A 24880-nucleotide genomic window follows, 5' to 3' on the forward strand; every position below is an offset into this window, starting at 1 on the left:
TTTGATCGGGTTTATCAAATAGAAAGGACTGGTGTCTTTATACAGTAACACGTGAAAGGTAGCAGATTGGTCGAGTATAAAGATGATAAGAGTATTATGCTTCGACTGGTGTTTGATGTAAATAAATGAAAATCAATGTTAAATATAAATCCCAAACTTTATTATCACTAATGTGCAAGTAGTGCACACCTGCCACAGATTGTTTAAATACTTTGACCTCATGTCATATCCAATGATTTTTTAAGAAAACTTCGGCTTCAACATAAGAATATGTATGAAGCATAGGCTCTGATGAGCTTTGGAGCGACAAACGGATTCATGTTTGCTTTAATGAATACCATGCACAAGACACACGTGATTAAGAACCATTTATCGTGTGAGAACCAGTACTATTATCAACGGAGTCGATATTCTCACCTGACGGCCATTGATGTCAATTTTAATTTAATTTCAGTACACCTAATACCAGAGACATGTGACTGTGTCTATTTTATAAAACCTTGTTAGCACAAGTAACACATTAAAGAAAACATCAGCATATTTAAATATTTATTTACAAAAAAACACAACATAAACAGTAAATGTTAAAGCAGCACTCTTACTCCCAAATAAGATTAATATACCCAAAAGGTTGAATAAATGTTGAAAACTATGGTTCTTTTGAAGGATCTTTTGATCTTGCTATCAGTTATTAATACTTTTTATAAATGCATTATATAGTAAGAAGTTAAAGTTAATCACTCATTTTTTTGTTATACGTGTGTAAGATTTGATTTTGAATAAGAGTGTTGCTTAAATATAAAGGTGAACATATGTTTGTAAGTTCAGGCATACGAGGGCACAATGCCATTTCTAAAATTACACAGCATAAAACACACAAAAATTATTTCAGATGAGAGTTTGGTTTCTGTTGCTATCATGGGCTCTGTCAGTATCTTGTATGTTTTCGCCAGTCCAGTAATCCTCTCTATATGCACCCGTTTACTTGCAATTTTCCGATCCTTTATCACAGTTTCATTGGACATTCTATTTTTTTTCTTAAAGAATGTTGGAATGTTAATAAATACATCATGCGGCGCAAAAATGTCCTGTACATTAAAACCTTTGTCGGCCATAATACTGTCTTTTTTATCGCACATCACAGCTAATGAGCTATGCTCCACAATCTGCCTGTCACTTGTTGAGCCTCCATATGAAGGTGACACATATGAAACCAAACCCCCTAGTGAAGTTCCTATCAGCACTTTCACAGTATTCGTGTTTTTATATGTAGAACACGTGGCTTGCTGGGCGGTTGGGTTTTTAGGTTTTTTAATTGGACCTTCTGTTCCATCTACTATAACTGTGTTTGGGTAGTTTCTTTTGAAACTGCTTGGAGCAAAGTGCTTAACAAGTTCTTGGCTCGGCCAGATGTTGAGTTCCCTCCACTGTTTCTCCATGAAGAGAACCCATGTAATGAATATGTTTGAAATTACACTTTCAGCAACACTGAACATTCTAGACAGTTTGTTGTGTAACGCCTTAATTTCATTAACACAATTAAAAATTGGTCAGGCACAGTCACACTTATAACAGAGCGATATACATAGTTCAGATGATATGCTGCTGGTCCAATTGTACTCAAAACAAACATAAATTTCAAATAATTTTCAAGTCCAGTATAAAAATGAACTACTGTTGAATCATGTTCAAAGTTATAACTAGAAAATGCTGGTTGTTTTGGTGTCTGAACCACAGCATCTACATATGAAGGTATCCCTTGCACATCAGTTTCAACTTCAGATACAGTTTCAGTATCCATTGGAATTACTTCCTCAACTGCCCCAACATCCAAATCATCTGAAACAATTTCTAACTTCTGAGCAATAAACTCTGGCTGTGGCTCTTCACTGATATTCGAAATGTCGTGGAATAGCTTTCTCTTTCTAGCATCTCGAAAGAGACATCTGTCCTTGCATGCCCTCTTCTTCTGCAATGTGTCTTGGCATGTCCAAGAAAACACACTTGGAACGGCGGTTTATCGGAGAGCCTTTTTATGTCGTTCGACCCCTGAAATGTAAAAAAGAAATAGAAATATTAAATATCAAAATCATAACCACCATTTATGATTAAAAAAATAGTTATGGTTTCTAAGTAAGTCTTGCACAGGTGGGGTTTGGGTGGGGGTTTTGCACAAGTTTATTGTTTTACCACACCCCCACCCACCCACCCACAGTCCAGGAGGATAAAAGGGGAAATGGGCTTTTTTACCTCCCAGTTGGCCCTGCATGCCGAGTGTCTCTGGGGCGTGGGGGCATTTTGCAGGTATTTAACCAGCAGTTTGTCAACACATGACAGGGATTTTACCCAGGATGGGCTGGACCAAACGTTCTGACCTGGGGATGTGGTTACTGGTACATTGTATGATGTGGGTGGGTGTAGCAAAAGGAAGTAAAGGTAGGCAAAATGAGAAAACAGGGAGCGGGGATTGCGAGTCTCTACATTATCTGACAAAATTCTGGTATGCGGAAAATAACTGAGAGCCATTTTAAAGAACAGAGTAAAAGATATACATACGGACTGCACTGTACATTTACTGATTTAGTTCCTTGACATGTATATTGTATATATGGTCAGTGCGCAAATTAGGGCTGCTATTTTGTATTTGCATTAAAATCTTTTATATTTATAATGAATTAAAACATATACAAACGCATTATTCTCACCAGAATACGTCTCAGAGTGGTAATCATCTCCCGTGAAATGGTTCTCACAGATGTACGAGTACTTCGTAGGTGACCACATTTCGAACTTCGATTTTCCCCTTTTAATTGCGTGCACCCATGCATCTCGTCGGGCTTTGTCCTTCGGAAACTTATGACATCCTTTTCGTGAACAAAATGGTACAACACAAGTTGTTTCAGGCATGATTAATCACTTTCAATGTATAACTGTCAAACGCTTAGGTAAACAACAATGGCGTGGATGAATTGATAACATCCGAGGATACCCGGATAAAGGACCTACTCGACAGCAGCGCCACCTATAGTGGGATTAGGAACAGATAACCCGCTAAAGACGCTAATTAACGATTTTAGCAATAGTTCAGGTTTAAAATTGAATATGATTAAGTCTATAGTATTAAGGGCTGGTTCACTACGCTTCACTGATATGATATTTTGCAAAATGAAGCAATTTAAGTGGACATCGGATCAAGTGACAACGTTAGGCATTGTATTTGCAAATGATAGAAACAAACGCATAGAATTAAACTACAAATGTAAAATTCAAAAACTTTATTCAACATTGAATAGATGGAAAAAACATGGTTTAACATTGATTGGTAAAATAACGGATATTAAAACGTTTGCAGTTCCAAAAGTTGTGTTTCCATTAACGGTTCTTTTTTGTTCTCATTTATTTTTACATAGATACATATATCAGTACAGTTTTAAATTCTCAACATATACAACATATCTATGTATGTTGATAGGAAATACATATATTCAGAAACAATAATGCTCTCACACATGCACACGCACAAAACACTCGCTCCCACACGCGCACACACGCACGCACACATACACATTTCATACACACCCGATCGTATGATGTTTATACGATCGGTGTCCCCTGTATTAGATTCCATTAATGTTGTTGTTGTTTTTTTAAGTCTAAGAGTTCTTTGTATGGCTAATTGTGTCTTTTATTGTTGAATTATATTGTATGTTTAAGTACTTCCCATTTTTTGTTGTGGGTTTCAAGTTTGTCATTGTTCAACGCAATTTGTTCTTCTATTTTAATCCTTAATCTCAAATACGTCAAGTATGCATCAAAGGATAGTGTTCTTTTATTATACTTGGTTGAATGTATATAAAATTTCATAAGAATAATAAGAAAGTTGCATATGTTGTTGTATTTGTTTTTTGTCACTGTTCCCAATAAAGCTTCGCGTTTACCTATAATTATGTTAATTGTTGTTGAAGCTATGAAGTTGTTTAATTTATTCCATAATTGTTGTGTCTTGTAACATTCCCAGTATAAATGTTCAATAGATTCAATACCCGAGTTACAGAATGTACATAAGCTACAATCGACAAGTTTCAATTTAAAAAGCAGTTTGTTGGTTGGTATTGTCCTTAAAAGAAATTTGTAGTAAAAGCTACGTAACGTAGTATCTATTGTAGATATGTATATATTACAGTATATTTTTTCCACTCAATGTTTTCTTCCAGGGCTTCATTCCATTTTAATTCTGAAGCTGGCGATGAAATTGTTGCTTTGTTCAATATTAAGTACAGGATATTATTTCTTTGCCTAGATTCTACCATTTTTTCTCGAAGCGACGTGCCGTTTATGTGGTTAATTCCATCTTTTATCAGCTGTTGTTTCGTTTCTGCAGAAATAGATTTAATGAGGGTCTGATATCTTATGAAATCGGTGTTTACTATGCCGTATAGATATTCAATTTCATTAAAAACATAGAAATTATTGGTTCTATAATCGAAAATGTTTTCAAAAAGTTTTAAACCCTTTTCATACCAATGTTTGTAGAAAAGTGTGTTTCCTAGGTTTTGGACGTTTTTGTTATTCCATATAACTGTTTTGGCTATTTTTATTTTATTTAGATCGTAAACTTGTTTTATTTTGCTCCATGCTTCAAGCACATTGTTCAGAAATGCACATTGTCCTGACACTTTATCAATGAAATATTTATCCATTTCACATTCAAATATTAGTTGGTTGCCATGTGCTTTCAGTTTATTTTTAAAGAAGATTTTCCATTGGCTTTTATTATTATCATCCAAGTATCGTTTAACCCATAACGCTTTTATTGAGTCAAGAAAATGTTCAATGTTTGTTAGTTTTAATCCTCCATATTCGTAATTTTGATACAGTATTTGTCTTTTTATTTTGTCTGGCTTCCCATCCCATATAAATTTGAAGATAGCCCTTTTAACATTTTCAATAACGGGTTTGCTTGGATTCGCCAGCACGGTAAATGGATATATTATCTTTGGTAGCGCATACGTTTTTACAACTGTTACTTTACCCAACAAAGTTAGTTTTCGATGTTCCCATTGTTTTAATGTCTTATGTACTTCGTTTAGCTTTTTGTTGATATTTGTGTCGATTGTTTGTTGCTTGTTATTGTAGAATGTGATGCCTAACGCTGTCGCATATTCTGAAGTCCATATAAAGGATTTAGATTGACATAATTTAATTGTAGTATTCTTTAACGTTCCCACTCTTAGGATTATACATTTATTAATGTTGAGGTTTAGGCCAGAGCATTTAGAAAAGGACTCTAATGATTTGATCAAGGATTCGAAAGATTTCTCAGAACCATCAATAAAGTAAGTTGCATCATCAGCAAAAAGCGATTGTTTGATTTCCGTATTGATAACTTTGATTCCCCTAATATTGGTATCTTGTTTTATATTGCTAGACAGTATTTGTAAGCAGATAATAAATAAAATCGATGAGAGTGGACATCCTTGTCTTACCCCTTTTTCAATTTGGAATGTTTCAGACAAATGACCATTGTTCGTTATTATGCTTTGTATATCGTTGTAGAAGAGTTTTGTCCATTGTATTATATCCGAGCCAAAATTTAAAGTTTTCAAACTGTCTAATATAAAAGAGTGGTCGACGCTGTCAAAGGCTTTTTGAAAGTCGGCGAAAAACAGGAGTCCGGGCATATTATTCTCTTCAAGGTATTGCATGACCTCAACTATTAGACGAACGTTTTCACCAATATATCTGCCTTTGATAAAGCCCGTTTGTTCGTTATCAATAAGTTCAGGTAAAACTTTTTTTATTCTGTTCGAAATTGCCTTCGTTGCTATCTTATAATCAGTGTTTAATAAGCTGATTGGTCTCCAGTTTGAAAGGTTTTCTAAGTCTTTATCTCGTTTTGGAATAAGAGAGATTATACCTTGTTTTTGAAGTGGTGTTAAATGACCATTTCTGAAAGAGTAATTTAAAGAGTCTATTAAAACTTTCTGAATATCGTTCCAAAAAATCTTATAGAATTCTGCTGTGAGACCATCCACCAATGATAAAGGTTTTTTCATCATTCTCTAGCAGAATTTTTTGTAAATTTTCAAAAGGGGTCGGGTCATCGTTATTAGGTCCATATACATTTATTATGGTGTATTCCTTTTCATTTAAAATTATGTCTAAGGCTATGATTCTACCTTCTATAATTTCTGTGTATGTGTGTATGTCTATGTTAGCTTTTGGATTTATAAGAATTGAAACTCCTTTACTGTTTGTACTATTTCCACTGAAAAAACAGGGTCCCTTCCAATCATGTTTCCATTTTGAATTAGATAATTTGGAACAATGTACTTCTTGCAACAATATGATATCATAGTTATTATTAATAGTCCATTCGAATATTTGTTTTCGTTTCTCTATGTTACCTAAACCTCGAACGTTTAATGATACTATTTGTGTTTCCATTTAACCAATTTATAAAAAAGTCTTAGTCCTACGACACAATCTAGCCATAACAGAGAACAGGTTAATATGTAAAAAACAGATACTAATGACATTTGTAAAGAAATATAAATAGAATGGCAAACTCATTAGATCGATAGTTAAGTTGATTGTTAACACGTGCTATGCATACATTTTGTTAGTATTGCAGTATGTTCTATGTGTAATGACATTCGTTTATGACATAGTACATTATAATAATGCATAATAGAGGTAATGCAATACAAAGTTACAGACATTATAATTGTTGTGGGTATAAACCCCATAGGGTAGTAGCAATATGTTTAAGAAGCAAAAAACTAAAAACATCGTCAACTGTCAAACTAATAATTAAACCATCAACATCTCAAGGTTAAGTTAAATTGTACTGGAAAAGGCATTTTATAAAGTGACAGTGGTAATATTGCCTCTTGGCATTTAAGTATGAGCTTCGGAATCAACAACAAGGTAGTGATATAATATTGACGATGATTCATCAGCACTACATGACATCGTCTTCATTTATAACCACGTATTTAGTGAGTAATATTATATAACTGATGGTTCTGGTATTGTCGATGTCTTTAAAAAAGAAAGACTCTATTTTAGATTGTCAATATATTAACGGTTCTTGAAAACCCACCAGAACAAATTATTAAAGACATTGTAAAACACCTTTACAGTTTTTTATAGGATGGAAAGCCAGAAAAGATAGCAAGAAACATTATAACACAGGATTGTAAAAATGGTGGATTAAAAATGATCGATTTTAATATGTTCATATCAACAATAAAAACAAGCTGGATTAAAAGAATATTTGACGATTCCAACAATGGTAGTTGGAACGTACCGTATCTAAAGGAAATAAATAAATTTGGTGGTAAAATTTTACTTGAGGGAAATTTTTCACCGAACTATATCCTATCTGATATACAGAATACATTTCTAAAAGATATACTTACAAGTTGGACAAGATTAAATTTTACTAAGGAAATAGAACATATTCCAACGCAAATAATTTGGTATAATGAATATATCAACACATGTAAACGCCTAATCTTTTACAAAGAATGGTATATACATGGCGTCATATACATACACCACTTTTTTAATAACACGACAAAACATTTTTATACATTTGAAGAACTAAGATTAAGTATAATTTACCAAACACAGATTTTCTAAAATATCATTCACTAATTTCAAGCATACCAGATAAATAGAAACGTACGTTTAAAAGCAACTGTACAAACATGAGTCAAAAAGTCAAATTTATTGACAAAATACTAGGAATAAAAAACCCAAACAAATATGTATATGAACATTATATGAAACACACCATTAAAGGAGTGATAAATAAACCTCAAAATAAATGTGACTGAAAGGGTTCCCTAATGCGTCACCGCAGATCACAACCAATGTAAAGAAACCAGCAAGTGATGTTGATTTCTGATTTACAGAAAAACTAAGAAAACATTTCCTAACCTATAACAAACTATGCTATTTTCTGCTTCTTCACACGTAAACTCATTCAGATTTGCCCTGTATTTCGATGATGCCATCCTCCGCTAATATTTCAACTTGTCGGAACTTTGTAGAACGACGCATCGCTGGTATTTTGGTCAAGGATTGCATCATTAACATACAAGCAAATCTTAAATATTTCACACGCGTTTAAAACAGATTTTGGCATAGTCTATTTATAGGCTAAATAATATTTTCATATATTTTCTTTTAAAAAGGTATTTAGTAGTTAACGTCACTTAATCGGATGTTTACATCGGCTGTGACCTGTGGTGACGCATGTGAGAACCCCTTCAAATTCACGTGATTCCTTACCCTGATGATGCAAAAGCAAGAAATCGAATTTAGGTCATATGGTAACTATAGTATGCAGTAAAAAGGTCACTAGAGTGGTTAAGACCTAAATAGTTTGGGTTGCTAACGGACACAGATATCCTATCAGTTTCATATAGCTTAAAAATGGCGGATAAAAAACTTGTAAAAACACAATCGTCTGAACCTCTTATACACATTTGCTTTTGCATAAGAGCATCAGTTGTTCCAAATTTGTGGGACTGTAGATTTGCGTGGTGACTGAATGTTGTTGTTGTATTGTTCATTCCTGTCGTGTTAAGATTGAGTGTTGAAGATAATATGTAGTATCCTGATTTCTTGATGAAGATGTCCCCCTCATCACGGAAATGAATGTAGTTGTCGTCAGTGATTGTGCTGCTGTTTGTGTTCCAACGAAGTTTTGAATGACCTTTAAGAAAAAGATATAACCGAAACAATTGCATGTCGATTACATATTGAAAGAAAGTTACATGAAGCATTAGCACAAAGTCATCGGACAGTGTGTGTGTGTGTACGTGTGCGTGTGCGTATGCGTGTGCGTGCGTGTGCGTGTACGTGTGTGTGCGTGCGCGTGCGTGTGTTTGTGTGTGTGTGTGTGTGTGTGCGTGTGTGTGCGTGTGTGTGTGTTTGCTGAAGACACAACCTGACTGTTGATGGACGTAGACCCAAGTTAGAATACATTTAAGTCTTGTTAGGTTATGCGGCGTAGTGATTAGTCGTAATGATCTTCTAAGGCTAAATTAATGGTGTACACTGATGTGTGTTTATGATAGTACATGGTTGATTGTAAGGAAAACGTCAGAATGTTTTGGCAATATTATTGAATATGAACAACATCCGGCTTTCCTAGGATGTATCAGCATGGCTTCAAATGCAACAACATGGAACAATAACAAACAGAGTCTCTCATCTCAATAACTTATTTATTCTTCAAATGTTTCAATTTCAAACAAACCGTACGAACTTCAAGCAAATGTGGTTTCTTAATAACAAAATTCGAACAAGTAAAATGTGCCGCAGACGGTTAGAAATTTAGAAAGTTTGCGTTTTAACATATGAAACAGCTTAAAGAAATTATCAGCCAATAGCAGTGGTCCAGAAATTCTTATTCATAATTGGTGGTAGCTCCGTTGAGTAAATGAAAATTCATATACATACAACAATACACGCAAACGTACATATCAACAAAGCGAGTAGATGGAGCCATAATGACATCAATTAACTGCCATTGTACATCGAAGCATTTGCAAAAAGCACAAGAAACGTAATAACATGACCTTAGAATTACTTAAATCGGTAAATTCTGTTAACAAGCATTATAGAAGAGATTAAGTTTTTTGATTACTTTCGCACAAACCCCAAGCATCAGATCGTGTAGACGATTGGTAGGAAAGTTAAACATATAATGATGATATATTATTCATACATAACAAAACGCGTTAAAATTGGTTAAATATATTATTTATTGAAGAGAAGCTTAAATTCACAAAATGAAATGCTTGCGGTTAGTAACTTCTGAGGAAGTCCAGTGTCAGTTATTTAGTTTCCGTCTTACATGAAAACTGTTTGTAAACCGCACTTGAATTCCATGTAAAACATTGAAATGGCTTTTTTAATGTATTATCGAAAATATATTACCAAGCATGTGTTCTCTTAAGGAACCTTGTGATGCAGTCCGACTTAAGCGCTTAGTCCCTCGCCATACCGCTAAAAGACCATTTAGAAAAATAGTATTAATGCATTTAAAAAAAACACTTGGATTTCCCATGTTTAAATTCGTATCAAAACGAAAGAGTTATGAGTTATTTTTCTAAATGGTCTTTTTGGCGGTATGGCGAGCGACTGAACATAGGACCCCTTCATTTACAGCTAAGTGTTTGACCACAATACCACGGATCTGCGACAACTTGTATGATATTGCTCGATTTGGTTAGAGGTGCTTTGATGTAAGAGGTTTATTATTACACTGTCAGTACGCAAAAACTTTGTCTTAAAAAGATTACCTTGCACTGTTTCACTTAGTACTGTGTCTATCACGCCAACCAGTCTAGCTGTAGTCGTTTTTAATTCCTACCATACACAGTCGGTGGAAACCAAATCCCCTAGACCTATATCAATGTATTAGACCAAGAATCATGACATGATCTTTTGATAATGGTTTACCTTTCCAATCTATTTGTATTTGATTTTTAAAAAGGTACATAACATTATGAATATTTGCATTTTAATATACTGAGTTTTTAACAAATTTTAGCAATTTAATTCTAAAAAGTGTTATCAAAGAATATTTAAAAAAGAACATTGCAACAATATTATCTTTAATAATTTTAATTGGATAATAAACTAAACGATTAAGAGGTTATCAAAGTATAACGTACTCAGATCGTTTAGTTCGTGTTCGACGAATTCCGTAGTCATTTCCTGAGAAAAAAAAGAAAACAAAAACATTTAGACATATGTAAAGTTTACAATACATGTTTTAGTAAATTTTATTTGATTCATTAAGGCTTTAGTTACAAAATGCATGACTTATTAAACGTCTTTTAAACACAAACCGACTAAAGAAAGAATATGGTTATAGTAGATTTCTAATAACAGATAGCGAAAGGAATTAATGATAAAAGTTTTGACACATTTTGAAATAAAAATGGAAAAGTGACTTGAAAATGCATTATAGAGACCAATGTTTTAGGATGATCATAAGCAAAATGCCTATTACATTATAGATTATCCATGATACAACAGAGACGAGGAAAAGGAGTGACAGTACTGCTGTACAGACAAATCCAACAAATGCACGTCGTAATGTTTTTCCATCAACCATGCAAGCAAAACGCATCTTTTGTAAGCAGGTTCCCATGGTTTTCTGTGTGTCATATGTAAATACACGTTAACGTATAAACAAGTACGCGTTATTATATATATATATATATATATATATATATATATATATATATATATATATATATATATATATATATCATCTATTTTTTGTAACGCAATCACATAACTAAGCTAATAAAATTAAACAATAATAATACTAAACACAGTTATGCATAAGTCAGTGATATAATATTCAAAGAAATTACTACATTATTGTGTGTGTATTGTTACGCTCAATGGTTCTCAATTCCATATAGTTACATGATGAATTGTAACCCCACTTTGACCGGCAGTTCTTTTTTTTGGCAGAGTTGCGGTGTTCTTCTTAGATTAATCCACTTCTAATGCAAACAAACTGCTGAACAGTACATACATGGTGTTAAACTGGTAAGAACTTTGAACCGTTAGAAGCAAAATAGGTTATATATTTTATTTTTAAATTGCCATTTTGGCATAATATGAAATATATTCTAGATACAAACAATAATTTAGAAATACGTATGACCTTAAACATGTTACACATTGATCAGCGGCATTCCATTTGAAGCGCAGAAAACGCCTTATATTCTGAGTAAGGTTTGTATACACTCCGCCTGGCTGTTTTAGGTGGTCCTGATTTGTTTTCGATTATGCATATAAAATAAGAAGAAATATCAATATAAAATATATTAAACATTTACAGAAGAAGCAAGAAGCAAGAAATACATTTTAAAACATATGTTATAATTGTTAATCTACAAATATATTTAAACGAGTTTTTTCATGTTATATATTACTTTTTATGCTTTTTTAGTAGTGGGACACAGTTTTGGAAACCCCCCAAAATTCAACGTGGTACTTACATATACAGCCTTAAGACCCTTCACTGCAATGGTTTCTTGGTTTCAAACAAAATTTCCGGTAAAGTTAAAAGCAGAACCAAGGTAGTACTACTGAAATTGATAAGGTACAATTAATCTTGTTTGTATTCTTCTTCTGTGCAATCATTATTGTTTTGTGATATTTTTAATTTATTTTCTGCGTGTATCATATTCTTCTTACGCATTTGTGTACTTTATCAAATGCATAGTACATGTAGCTCTTTTTATTATTTTAAAAACATCCATTAAAAAATAAAGATATTTAGTGCTTCACATGTTGATTAAATAAATATTAATGGTGCCTTTAAAACAAAGTAGAAAGTAATCGGAAATTTAATTTCAAATAATTACGCACAATCGTCGCATTTTGATTTTAAGCAAGTTATTAAAAAATAAAATTCCATTTTGATAAAATCACAAAACTAATAACATGAACTAATAATTATATAACAAATAAAAAGGCGAAAACAGAGGAATAGCAATTGCAATAATGTTTTGTGTTGCCGTTATGATATGACTTTGTAATAGAACTAACTTATTTCAAAATATATTTATATAAACAATCACATACTTACATGATTAACTCCTTTTACTGGGCTTAGGACCCGCAGACTTTGTCCGCCAGGAAAGGCTATGGTATTCTTATTTTAATCCAAGTCGAATGAAAACAAATGCTGAAAAGTGCATAGGCAGAAATAAGTTTTTATTTTTAGTTATAGGATTGCAAATATTTGGGCATAATGATAAAAACGTTTCATGACCTTTGCAAATGGACGACGGCTTTCTATTACAACTCAAAGGTAACGTCATGTCTCCTGCGTAAAATTCGTCCCATTGTTTTTTTTTTGAGAAAAAATATTTTTGTAAACGGACGTTATATTATTTTTATGATTCCTTTGCAATATTTATTGGTAAGTTTTTTTCCAAAATATAACGAACATTTTGAAACCACTTGCCGATGATGATAAGTGTGTTTTCATAACAATATCTAAAAAACGACCAAGCCCAAGCTGCGTTAACGACTGCCCAATCTTTTTCGTGACCAGTAGAGTAGAAGACCTCTATATAATTAGGAAGCAAAGGGTCTTAAGTAAATGTATCAGGGGCTTTCAGCATTGCCAAATGGTTGGTTAGCTCTAACGACTGCTTTAAGGGACTTCCAATTTCACAAGAAGATTGCTCCACACCATGAATCATCCTATTAATTTAAAAGATCAAGGTCATACAAGGCGTTTAAAAGGAATCGAGTGCATTCCGAACAATGATAAAAACAACACAGAAATATACACGTGGAAAACGCAAAGAAGTTTTTAACTATCCTTTCAGGTAAGGGCTAAACAATAAAGAACAAGTAGATAATCGATTGCATTCAGCTCTGTAAACAATATGTCCTTCTTTTTGAAAATCTCGGTATTTTGTAATGGTTTAAAAACAAATTGCTAAACAGTTCCATAAAACTGATAGAAAAACATGCTAAATTCTCGGTCCTAAAGTAGTATTAGACTATAAACGGAAAAGGGTTTTGCTCCGCCCCAGGGGGAATTTTGTAGACCATAATTTTAGGACATGTTTACGCTTTTGCCGTTTGGGCGTTTGGAAACTACAGCACTTTAAAGTTCGTTTGCAAATAATTTTAAACTTTCGAACATAGCTTTCACTTGTAAATTACTGTCGTTTTATGAAAGAAAAAGTGTAGAAAACTGCTTTTATTAAAAAATATATGACGTAAAAACAAAGATGTTTCATGGCTCACTATACTGTAATTTAGGTTACTTCAAAACTTGCAATATTCTATGACGAGAAACAAGTATCAAAATAAACTGCTTCGATTTGATGAGAAATCTTTAATTAGACATTAAACTTCAGACAGTACTGATGAAAAAGACATAATATCAAGTTATTTCACATTAATATTACGTTACATCATCAGAAACGTAAGTTGGCTATTTATACATATTAAACAAATAATGCCTACAATGAGCATTTCTCGTCATTTTGCAATCCTATCTTTATTGTGATCCTTGTTATGGCACAAAAGCAAATTACAAATATAATTTAGAAAAACAATCACCATTTCTGATGAATGTGCATGTAGAATACGTTACATTTTAAAAAATACGTTACAGACAATTTCTTAAGTAAACAGGACTAGATTTATTAACTTCACACTTTTCATATCACAATTCTAATTTGTAATAAAAGATTGAATTGCAAAAACAAAATGAACGATCATTACATCATTAAATTTAAATAAAAGATATGTCACAAAAATGATAATCTGCATATAAACTACTTTACCTCAAATATCAATTACATGACTTGACATTTTTGACTCGATAAGTCATAACATACCACTCTTATATATTTTATGTCAATGGACTAGAAATATCAATTACATTCTTAAATGGGAATACTATTGCATCTGTCAATTGTAGTTAACGTTACCAGTGTTAACAAGAATATCCTTAACCATGCAACGGAACAATATATAATTATAATTGTATAATCTTATTCTAGAAATTTGGTGTACACGCTCGTGTGTTCCTTTACAATGTCATGCAGTTCTCTTACATGACATTAAAGCAACTTGACATTTGTTATCAGTATGTGTCATATACGTGACATACATCATACATCTTACCAAATTTACATGAAAAAAGTCTACACGTTTTTAAAATCATTCATAATAGTTAAATTTTGAAAAACATTCTACAATCAGTGAAGTCAAGTAACTTCATTTAATGTTTGTTATATTTTTAAAGATGTACTTTTACTCCAACATATGATTAACCACACATAATACACATGTTTGAATAAACCAATGAGGATAAATAAACGTCGAAAACAATTGTTCTTATACTTATACCGAGTGTAGACGCAGACAACACGGCATTTCTACCCTATGAGACGGAAAAAGATCACAATTAATCTTTAGTACTCACCAATCTCAGAAAACTGCGTGATTAGATATTAACGACACTATTACAATCTTGTTATCAGTAAATAGTACTTCCAAAAATGCATTATTGCGTAAGTTTCAAAAGTAAAAGATATTTCACTCAAAAAATATGTTTGTAATACATGTGTGTGTATTGATTTTGAATAAGAGTGTCACTTAAACCGATATGCTCTTAACATAGCAAAATCCTGTTCTAGTCTGTATCAGATTAATCTTCAAATACGATGTCAGTCATATTATCAAGCTCCACCTCCTCGGCACCCTTTTCCGACTCACTGTAATTATTTTCTTCCCTAGTACACAATCTTTTTACAATCTCTTGTGAAACAATCCTACCACATGTCCACATGTTTTCGATACTACTTGGCACTTTAATCCAACCACGTCATTTTACATCTCAAAGTTGTAGCAAGTAATTTTAATGGAACTATTGCCAGACGTACCTTCAAGAATGTGACCACGTTTAGACAGTAAACTCATATGGAATTGGTAATAGTCATTTTCTATGATTTAAAACGGCGCCATTGTTGTATCAAACCTTGTGAAGTTATGGCTAATTAATATTACTGAAGAAATATCTTCTTTTTTTGTTTTGACCAATTTAATTTCCAGAGAAAAATCGCCGCTTGTTACCTAAGTAACCACCAGTATGAACGTTTTAATGCCTGCCTCTTGTTAAGATGAAAGCAATGCCTTCTTGTAAAATATTTCAACATTGGCACCTTCAAGCCATGTAAGATTTTAACATATTTCTCTTAGAATAACAGGATCTCAAAACTTTTCTGCAAAGTTGTCAATTTTCCCTTGGTCAAAAAGTAAACATGACATTTAGGTTACAAGTATGTCATTGTTGCCCATAAAAGCCATCCATCCGTAGGAGTTCTTGTTTCGGGACCAGATATCAAGAATGTTTGCGCAGTTCTTTTTTTGCATTCAACTTAATTGAATAAATCAGGGTAATCAACCCGCTTTCCGAATGTATCAGGTACTTATAGTAGGATTTGAAGTGTTGCATTGCCGACATATGTTTGTGCAACATCTTCACATGGTTTTAAAAGCCATTCTATCAGCAGTGTCTAAGGACCATGTAACTTGACCATAGGAATAGGGCAGTTTTGTTTACAATTGGATTTTTAATGACCTATTCCATAGTTGCCTAGCCCGTTCCATGAGCACAATTTTAAATCTAATTTATCTTACAAAATTTAGTTTTTTCACTTTTTTATCAATTGATTTTTATGTTACTGTTTGTAAACTGCATTTTAATGAATTTTTACGCTGTATTGAGTATGAATTAAAAATATTATATATAATAAATTAAAAATGTATACAAGTTCTGTTGAACAAATACATATGTTTTATACTATTGAGTTTTAACATTTAATTGATTGCAACTTTATTTGATCTTACCCATTTTTCGCATGAAACTAAACAATAACATTAAAATATTTTGTCTAAGTAACGTAATCATGGTTACGTAGGTTTTATCACTGGTTCAAATTAGAAATAAAACCAGAATATAATGTGTGTTTAACTAAAGCGATTAATTGTGTAAAGGGTATTCATAATTTACCAGCATCAATCGTTATTATGCAAAATATAACAAAAAGTAACGTACATTACACACTCGTTATCCTCACAATCATAAGAAAATTTAGGGATTTATTGTTAAAATCGTCTAATACGCATTTAGGATATGGCATACCTCTTTTATCAAGCAAAATAACATGACTTTATTTGTATAAGTACTCTGTGTAACATATTATTTCTATAAAAACGTTGCTTTTTATGTTACGTTTAAACAGTAACGTAATTTACACCAACTCGCGTGGTAATAATTATTAGAAAACCTCATCGAACAAAAGAACCATGATTTACCAACTTTTATCTCATAAACGACCATTATACATGGAAGATATAGTACAAATAAAACTTAAAAGAAACAACTTAAGGTAACATAGTTAAAAAGTCTGTTACTCACTTATGCCCCCTCCCTCAGAGCGTAAACATATCTCATTTTGTGGCGTTTTGCTTAAAGGCTAGTTTAAGCCTTCTATAAGTGACGCCCCCCAAACCGTGTATTTGAACACAACCTATGTGAATTGATCTTAATCTTATTGCATAATTGTCTTATCAGATCTTCAATCTGAGTACCCTGCTGTGCAGTTTTGGATGTTTTATTATAAAAAATGGCCCCTAAATGGCACTGAGCCAATAAACGAGTACACAGGAAATTGGCCCCTACTGTGACATCAGTGCAATTAGCAGGAGATGCACAGCAGGGGATTATCATGCAAAACATTCCTTAAACTAGGCATTTAAGCTTTAAGAAAATCATAACCTTCAAAATTCCCCCTGGGGTGGGGGGGTCAATTGGCAGCTTAAGGTCTATATGAATAACACCACACAGGTATATAATCATTGACATCAAAGTAAGGAACTCAAATGTCTTAAAGCAATCCAAACAATTAAAAGAAATGTATGTTGTTAAACATTAAACACGCCCATGTCAATATTTTATTAACGTTAGATCACACTGGTGTGTATCGCCGTCAAAACATGATGCAGCTCTAAACGACAGCACAAAATATCAAATGTCCCAACGTGTATCAACGAAAGATGAACACTTATCTTTTAACATAAGAGGACACATTTCTGTATTAAATTTAATGTGTAAGGGATGGGTGAAATTGTTTTTTTTTTCTCCAAAAATTCAGTTAAAGATATGTGTACCGCTCCTTTACTGTTCAATTTGCTCTATTGATATGAGAACGTTTTAATTTTGTCACTTACTCATAGAATTTGATAGGACATCTCATTGTCTTTAAACAGTATCATAAGCATACATATAAATTAAAACTGGAATGCGTTTAGTTACACAAAGGCCCTATAATGTCAACAGGATTGAGTATATGCGCGAGAGGCGCCTTGTTAATGTGTGTGATTTATTTTATTCTTTTTTTTTAAATGTTATGGCTACGTTATCGCGTTGTATGTAATTCTGAAAATGTAATGGTTTATAAGCGATATTTCTTTTCAGGAATTAAATGCAATGGTTTATAAGCGATATTTTATTTTGTTTCAGGATAAAAATTGGTCTATCACGAATTAAGATTAGTAAAATGGTAAGAGCGTGGACATTTTCTTTCAAATAAGTACTTTCTTTTTATTGTATATTTTACTTTAGCTCACAAGATCACAAAGTGCTTATGTCTATTTGCCTATTTCTGTCTACCGTTGGTGATCAATGTTTCCTATTTATAAACAACACTTCAACAAACAGAAGTATCTCAAACTGACAAGTAGAGTGCGTTGACTGCCAAAGTTTTCCAAATTATTCCGACCCATTGTCCAATCTTGCCGCTTTTAAAAAAAAAGAAAATGCTTAGTAAAACACCAAAAGCGTTCAAATGGTGTATCGACTTTACACGCTGTTTAATTGTATTTAAACATCAAATGATGCTGATGTAATAATCGATAGTCACGGTGTCTTTATTGTATGTTTGGCATAAGATAAATCCGTATGTTGTCTTCTCTTAGCTGTCGTTCTGTTGTCCTTTACACTTCTAATTGTTCGGGTCTAACTAGTATGCATTAACAAAGTGTCACCTCTGCATTTTTCGCATGATGTTATGGAAAGTTCACATCACTGTCTTTTACCTTGTTTAGAAGGATTTAGAAAGTGATCCTAACAATGTGTTTATCAATAGACACTGGTAAGTCAATCACGTCAATGAGAAAAATGCAATGAAAGCTCTATTAATAAGATGAGTATGTTTAACATTCCTTCAAGGTTAACCCATACAAACTCAAAGGCTTCCCGCTGGTGATCGCCATTGTCGCCATTTGCGACAAAATCGCAAAAGTGGCGACAATTAGACGAATTTATGGCGACAACTTTTTTTTTTAAATATTTTATTAAAATGGCGTAAGCGGCGCCCATGCGGCCGGCATGGTAATCGAGTCTGTCCCTTTAATCAATCAAGCACTTCCGCCGGTGTGACAACATATCCGATAATTAGGGCAAGCAGTCACAGCCTCAACATCTCGTTAATTATTGCGGAATTTTTTTGCTTTCACGGACTAACAGACAGACAGACAGACAGTTTATTTCGACTTGTTCAATGTACATCGTCAACAACACAGCTAATTATAATTATCAATGTCAGCGTGTATGCATAGTTACAAACAATGTAGTACACACAAGTATTTATACAAAAAATAACAAAAAGTTACAATAAATTGGTTAAATATTGTAATGTTATAACCTATCTAAATCAAAAGATGAACAATTTTTACTAAATAAATCCCATTTTTCTCTCTCCCATTTAAACACGTCCACTACGCGCCATATCACGTGTCATTAACAATGACATCCTTTAACTGGTATGTCTCTTATTAGTAAAAAATTTAGCTCAACAGCTTTATTGTTGCGTAATTAACGTGTTAGTTTTAAAAATGCAAATCATAGAATTTAAGTGTTGTCGGAAAGTCACGTGATGTGCAAATTTCGAAATGGCGTTTGCGCGCTTAAAATAGATTTGCTTTCGGTTTTGTAATTGCTATAAGTGCAGCATTTATTGGGGTAAAGAAAGTGTCAAAAAGATTAACAAAAGTCATTTGGGTATGCTTACAATTAGATAAAATTACATCCTATTTGAAGAGGCTTCCGATAAGTTGGCTGGTGTAAAAGTGGACAATTCTTTATTAGGATAGTAAGGCCTTAGTTTAACAAAGAATATTTCCTTGAGTTTCCATTTATTTAAAGTTTGTCTCATAATTTCATAATTGAATTTTTCAATTATATAACACTAGTCTATGCAGGCATTCAACAGATGTCAACGTATTTATGTATGTCGCATTCTTTTGCAATATTTTCTTTTTTTTTATATTTACATACTTGCCCATATATTTTGTCGATAGAATAACAATTCGCTAATAAATTGGGCTATGTGATTGCATGATAATGCGTTAATTAAATGCAATCTAAGGCTCTTAAAATGCTTTAACCCTATGAGCTTCAGTGGGGGCTTCGCCCTCTCTGAACCCCCACAAGTGCGTTGCCCTGAACCCGTAAGGGGGTCTTTCGCGGCCCCTTTAACCCCCGGCGGAAAAGTGGCGACACCTTTTTGGAACCCAGGGAACCCTTTGAAACGTATTGGAAAAACTAACGTTTGACAACCATTGTGAACATATCATACTAGAGAAACACAAAAGATAACCTGAAGATGTACAAATAATGACTGGAATCGATTGTGATTAATCTATCAACGTTAACGACCAAATAAATAACGAAACTTACGACAGCCGGCTTTTTTGTCACACATGAAGAATTTATCACACGTTTTGTTTAGAAATGTTAGCATACGTTGAGACGCCTACGCATTTATTAGATATCAAGTCAAAGATTAAAATTTGTTCATAGAATGTGAACAATATATTATATATCATAGCTAAAACAATGAACATTGCGAAAATATTGCAACGCATAACAAATTGACTTTTATTAAAAACGTGTTCTCGTTAGAAGAAATAGCTCTTAATAATATGCAAAAGAAAAACAAACTGCAGATCGAATGTTGCCAAACAATTCACACTGCTTTCGAAGGTCAAATGGTAGGTACTGATTCTTCTCAAATAGTCATGTAACACGGAGCAATACTTCAATTTGAGTGATATGCTGAGTCATTCATAAAATAACATCATTAAAAAGGAATAAGATTAATGATGAAATACCCTTTCAACACGTTTCAATTTACCTCAATGAATGACACTACAACTAGACTTAATAAACACTTAAGATAATCAGTGTACATGCAGGTCTGCACTAGACACATAATTAACTTTGTTAACATGCACATACGGTAAGTAAATCCAGTCTTTGGAATATACTGTATCCAGATAATCAATCGTTTTTAAAAGTCTTTGGTGCATTGCTACACATATAAATAAGGGTTTAAGTCTATTCAAGATATATCTAAATGCTCATAACAACGTTACATGTATATTTTTGAAGCAATTTTGAAACTCTGTAATCATTACATCCGTACTTGATTTTCTGAACGATAAAAATTGAGTTCATTTTGCATGAATCCACGGACCTATAGGTCTGTGATGAGCCGGTCGACCTTTCATGACCTTTGTAGGTGGAGTTTGGCAACAAAGCAACGCTCTGAGTGATCTTACTACGATCTACTTTATTGCTAAATATAGCATGGCACATGTTCTGTTGAATGCCGGTTTGTTTACATGTTTCTTTTGAGGTTTTACGAAGAATTTAAATGAAAGACATTATTTTCTAGAAATATCATTTGGAAAATGCTTTATTTTGCATTTGATAACCAGAGAACACGCATTGAACAAATAATAAAGACAAATTAAAATTTACACGGTTTTTACTACGGTTCGTCTGTAACAACTGTCAAAACAAACATGGCTGATGATTCTAAGTTCGACGATTTCTTTCTAGGACAAATGTATTTGTTCGAACAAACGTCTTAATATTGACAATTTGAGAAGACTAGCACATCACAACACTTCAATATCTTTGCGAATGTTATAAGACAACAAACAAATGAAATTATGACGCTATAATTACCTTGAACTGGAAGTTATCCATGAAATCACCATGACTACATGGGTCATGCATATGTAAAACATGAGTTAAAATGTATCGAAAGTTCTCTTGATTAAAATGAATATATTACAACAAAAATCATTATTACCTCCACATATTTTACAGAAACTACCAAATGATTAAAATAGTCTTTGATTATTTATTTCTTTCTGCAAATTACTTATGGACTATTTATTATGCGGAGGATAAAAAGAATGCCCAGCTAAAACACCAAGGGCGACAAGTGCTCTTACCATTTACATTTGCTCTTTACGTTTTGTTCCCCTTTGTTGTAATTAAAGGCTTATTCTCAATCACTATTAGGTCGAAAAAAATAAAAAAAAATAAGAAGGGATAATGTAAATATAAGTATTGATTCTTATTTTTTTGTGCGTTCATGCAGTATGAACGCTCGGCCGCGATTTTGCATATTTTGCAAAAAACGCTAGCGCGGCTTATGCATATGCAAAATCGCGGCCGAGCGTTCATACTGCATGAACGCACAAAAAATAAGAATCAATCCTTAAATAAACATAATTCATTAACGCGTTTTTCGGAAGCAAGAAAATTCCGAAACAATTCCGAAATAAACATTTTATTTATCTATTTCTGAAGTTTGATAATGATGAATTGTCAATAAGTATCCGCGTGGATTTGAATATCGCCAATACGATTTTACAAACGAAAGTAAATAAAGTCAAATATAAATACTATTTTTAAAAATATTAATCAAACCTTTATTCTCTATCCTCGATAAACTCCAGCTGATCCGGACCGCTTGTAACAATGGCAATAATGTTGTAACGCCTCGATAGTAATATAAGAATACATTGCATTCAAATGAATGTACTTTGAAATTCCCCCATGAATATATATATCGGGGTGGTTTGATGTACAATGTTTATGCAAGTGGCCTTACCATTATCAAAACAAGCTATAATGGGCATGCATATCTAGGTTATTACGCCTGAAAAGTTTGTCGATCGGAAAATGTATGAATAGCGTCTATATAAATAAAGTAATGGAAGCGTTATGGAAGAACTTATGCGACATAAATTCAAGATATGCTGTTCCTACAGCATTCTTATCCAGCCGAATAGAAGAAGGTTAATAAAACATAATTATGTTGATGAAAATATTTCAAGTGAAATAAATTTTAGTATTTGAAGTGCTTTATTTTCTTAAAGTTTTTAACATCATGTAAAAAATAAATGGCGCGTCGAAGAATATTGGAGCCCGTAGGAGCGCTTAGGAACGCACTATTAATTAAAAACGGTTGTAATGTACAAACACCACCCACAACTGACATCAAACAAGTGCTTGTTGGTTGACAACTCATAATATTGCAATCTCAATTTCATGGTGTTCACACATAGTATAGATTCATTATGCATGTACATTCTTTATGCTTAAATTAATATAAACAATTGAACTCATTATTACAATAAATACAATACGACTGTTAAGGAATATTGACGATGAAGCGATAATCGTTATCGAAATGATAAGGTTTAACTTAACAAATTTCAAATAATAACTAAGAATGGCACTAAAAGGCTTCTGTAAATAGGCTTCTGTATAAATAGAATAACTAGAGCGTGGCAGTACGTTTAAAGAGTAAACATCTTCGTTTATTTATAGAAGTGTCAAACTGCAGATTTGTGTCAAGGGCAAATTCTGTATTATTTTTGAAGAACAAGCATGCTTTTATGTAATGATTTATATTTAAGGACAGGTCTTCTTCACTGGTTTTCAATATCAAATTTCAATCAACTGTGCACAATCTTTGACCTTCAGTACATATAAAACTGTATTTGAAAACAAGTCAATGTTAATCTATTTCACCTTGAAACTATATCTAGTATACACTTAATATCATACCATATCAGGTAACAATATACCGGGGTTTAACCGAATTGTTTGTCATTGAGCGTATTTTACAATCTCTTCCAATAATTGCAGTTAAATGAATAGCAATGATAGAGGTGTGTCATCTAATTATTAAACCGAAGAACAATAAGTACTAAACGTGTTTGAATTCGCATTAAGTAAAATTAAAGCAAGACTAAGATATGTGTCTTACGTATCATAAAATTATGTTTGTAAGTTTAACAAATGAAATTCAGCGTGAATTTGTTTTATTTCATTTCATTTCATTCATTGTTAAAATAAGTATTGATTTCAAATCATCAGTAGGTATGCTTGTCAGTACTATAACGATTAGATACAGTTACTACACCTAGCCATCGTAAACTGAAAGTATACATTACTTGCAATTCGCGCTCGTTGTGTGTAATTTCGTAACATCCGGTAGTTGGTGTAGTAACTACAATCTCATTAAAAGCATAATCGTAAGGTGCGTTTTTTTAATTATGCTGGGTTCGCAGAACATGGCGTTGGAGGCTACCTCAGATGACAGCATACATATGCATAAGCAAGAATACTATAATCTTCTGAACTAATCGCTATTGCTTGAAATTAGACAGTGACAATCGCTGACAACGCTGAAATGGGGTCTGTCTTACTTACATCAAGAAATCAACAGTTTAAAATTTCCTGGCATAACACATAGGATTGCGGTTATGAGGCAGACTTAAGTTCAAATTGTTCAGAATTTTCCATATTCAGAAGTCCGAGTGGACCTGACAAATTTATTGAATTAATAATTTAATCTATAGTTTGTTTATAAATCCCACAATATTTTATCAATAACACTCGGTATACACAGAGAAAATCTATTGAACTACCCTTAAAATACCCTTTTCATTGTCTTAGGTCAATATGCTATTGGATAACTTCCGAGGGGTTGAGATGTAAGGAATAACTTTGTTCGTTCGTCCGTCTGTTCAGTTCTGTGATAATAACGAAAGAGGATTAACCCCCATATCTCTCAATTTCAAAAACAGGTTGGATATAATAGTTATGTGGCCATATTATATATTACGTTCAAAAGGTCAAACATGTATTGTTTGTTAAAGCAATAAATTAATAACATATCAATAAAACAAAACCTCTAAGGACTGGTTACTCAAATTCTACAAACATCGCTCAAGCCAAAAAGATACAGCTCCCTTTGATAAAAAGCAATAAAATCAAATCAAAGATTAAGCTAAGGTTAATCAAGTATATAACTCCTAATGATCTTCAGTCAGAAAGAGTCATAGACAATATCACAGTGCCCTTTTTCAAACACATTTTAGCCTTCGGAAAGGAATTCTAGGGTTCAACATATTGATTAAAGTA

The 24880-nt window shown here is 32.8% G+C and overlaps 1 protein-coding gene and 1 long non-coding RNA gene across 2 annotated transcripts; both read right to left on the reverse strand.

Moving 5' to 3' along the window:
• Positions 1-536: 536 nt before the first annotated feature.
• Positions 537-1657, reverse strand: LOC128206916 (uncharacterized). The gene has a single exon (XM_052909659.1). It carries the CDS (start codon positions 1494-1496, stop codon positions 825-827), a length of 672 nt encoding a protein of 223 aa, XP_052765619.1. The 5' UTR covers positions 1497-1657; the 3' UTR covers positions 537-824.
• Positions 1658-7720: 6063 nt separating this feature from the next.
• Positions 7721-22563, reverse strand: LOC128206925 (uncharacterized). Its single transcript, XR_008256619.1, has 7 exons — positions 22373-22563; positions 12638-12736; positions 11464-12134; positions 11039-11185; positions 10698-10740; positions 10323-10427; positions 7721-8728 (listed from the first exon to the last, which is right to left on the reverse strand). It is a non-coding gene; the product is annotated as an uncharacterized LOC128206925 (long non-coding RNA).
• Positions 22564-24880: the final 2317 nt, after the last annotated feature.

This window comes from Mya arenaria, chromosome 2, assembly GCF_026914265.1.
Source record: "Mya arenaria isolate MELC-2E11 chromosome 2, ASM2691426v1".
NCBI lineage: Eukaryota > Metazoa > Mollusca > Bivalvia > Myida > Myidae > Mya > Mya arenaria.

What these genes read in the sequence shown, in the direction of transcription:
- LOC128206916 (XM_052909659.1), bottom strand. Translation starts at nt 1,496, where the DNA reads ATGTTCAGTGTTGCTGAAAGTGTAATTTCAAACATATTCATTACATGG.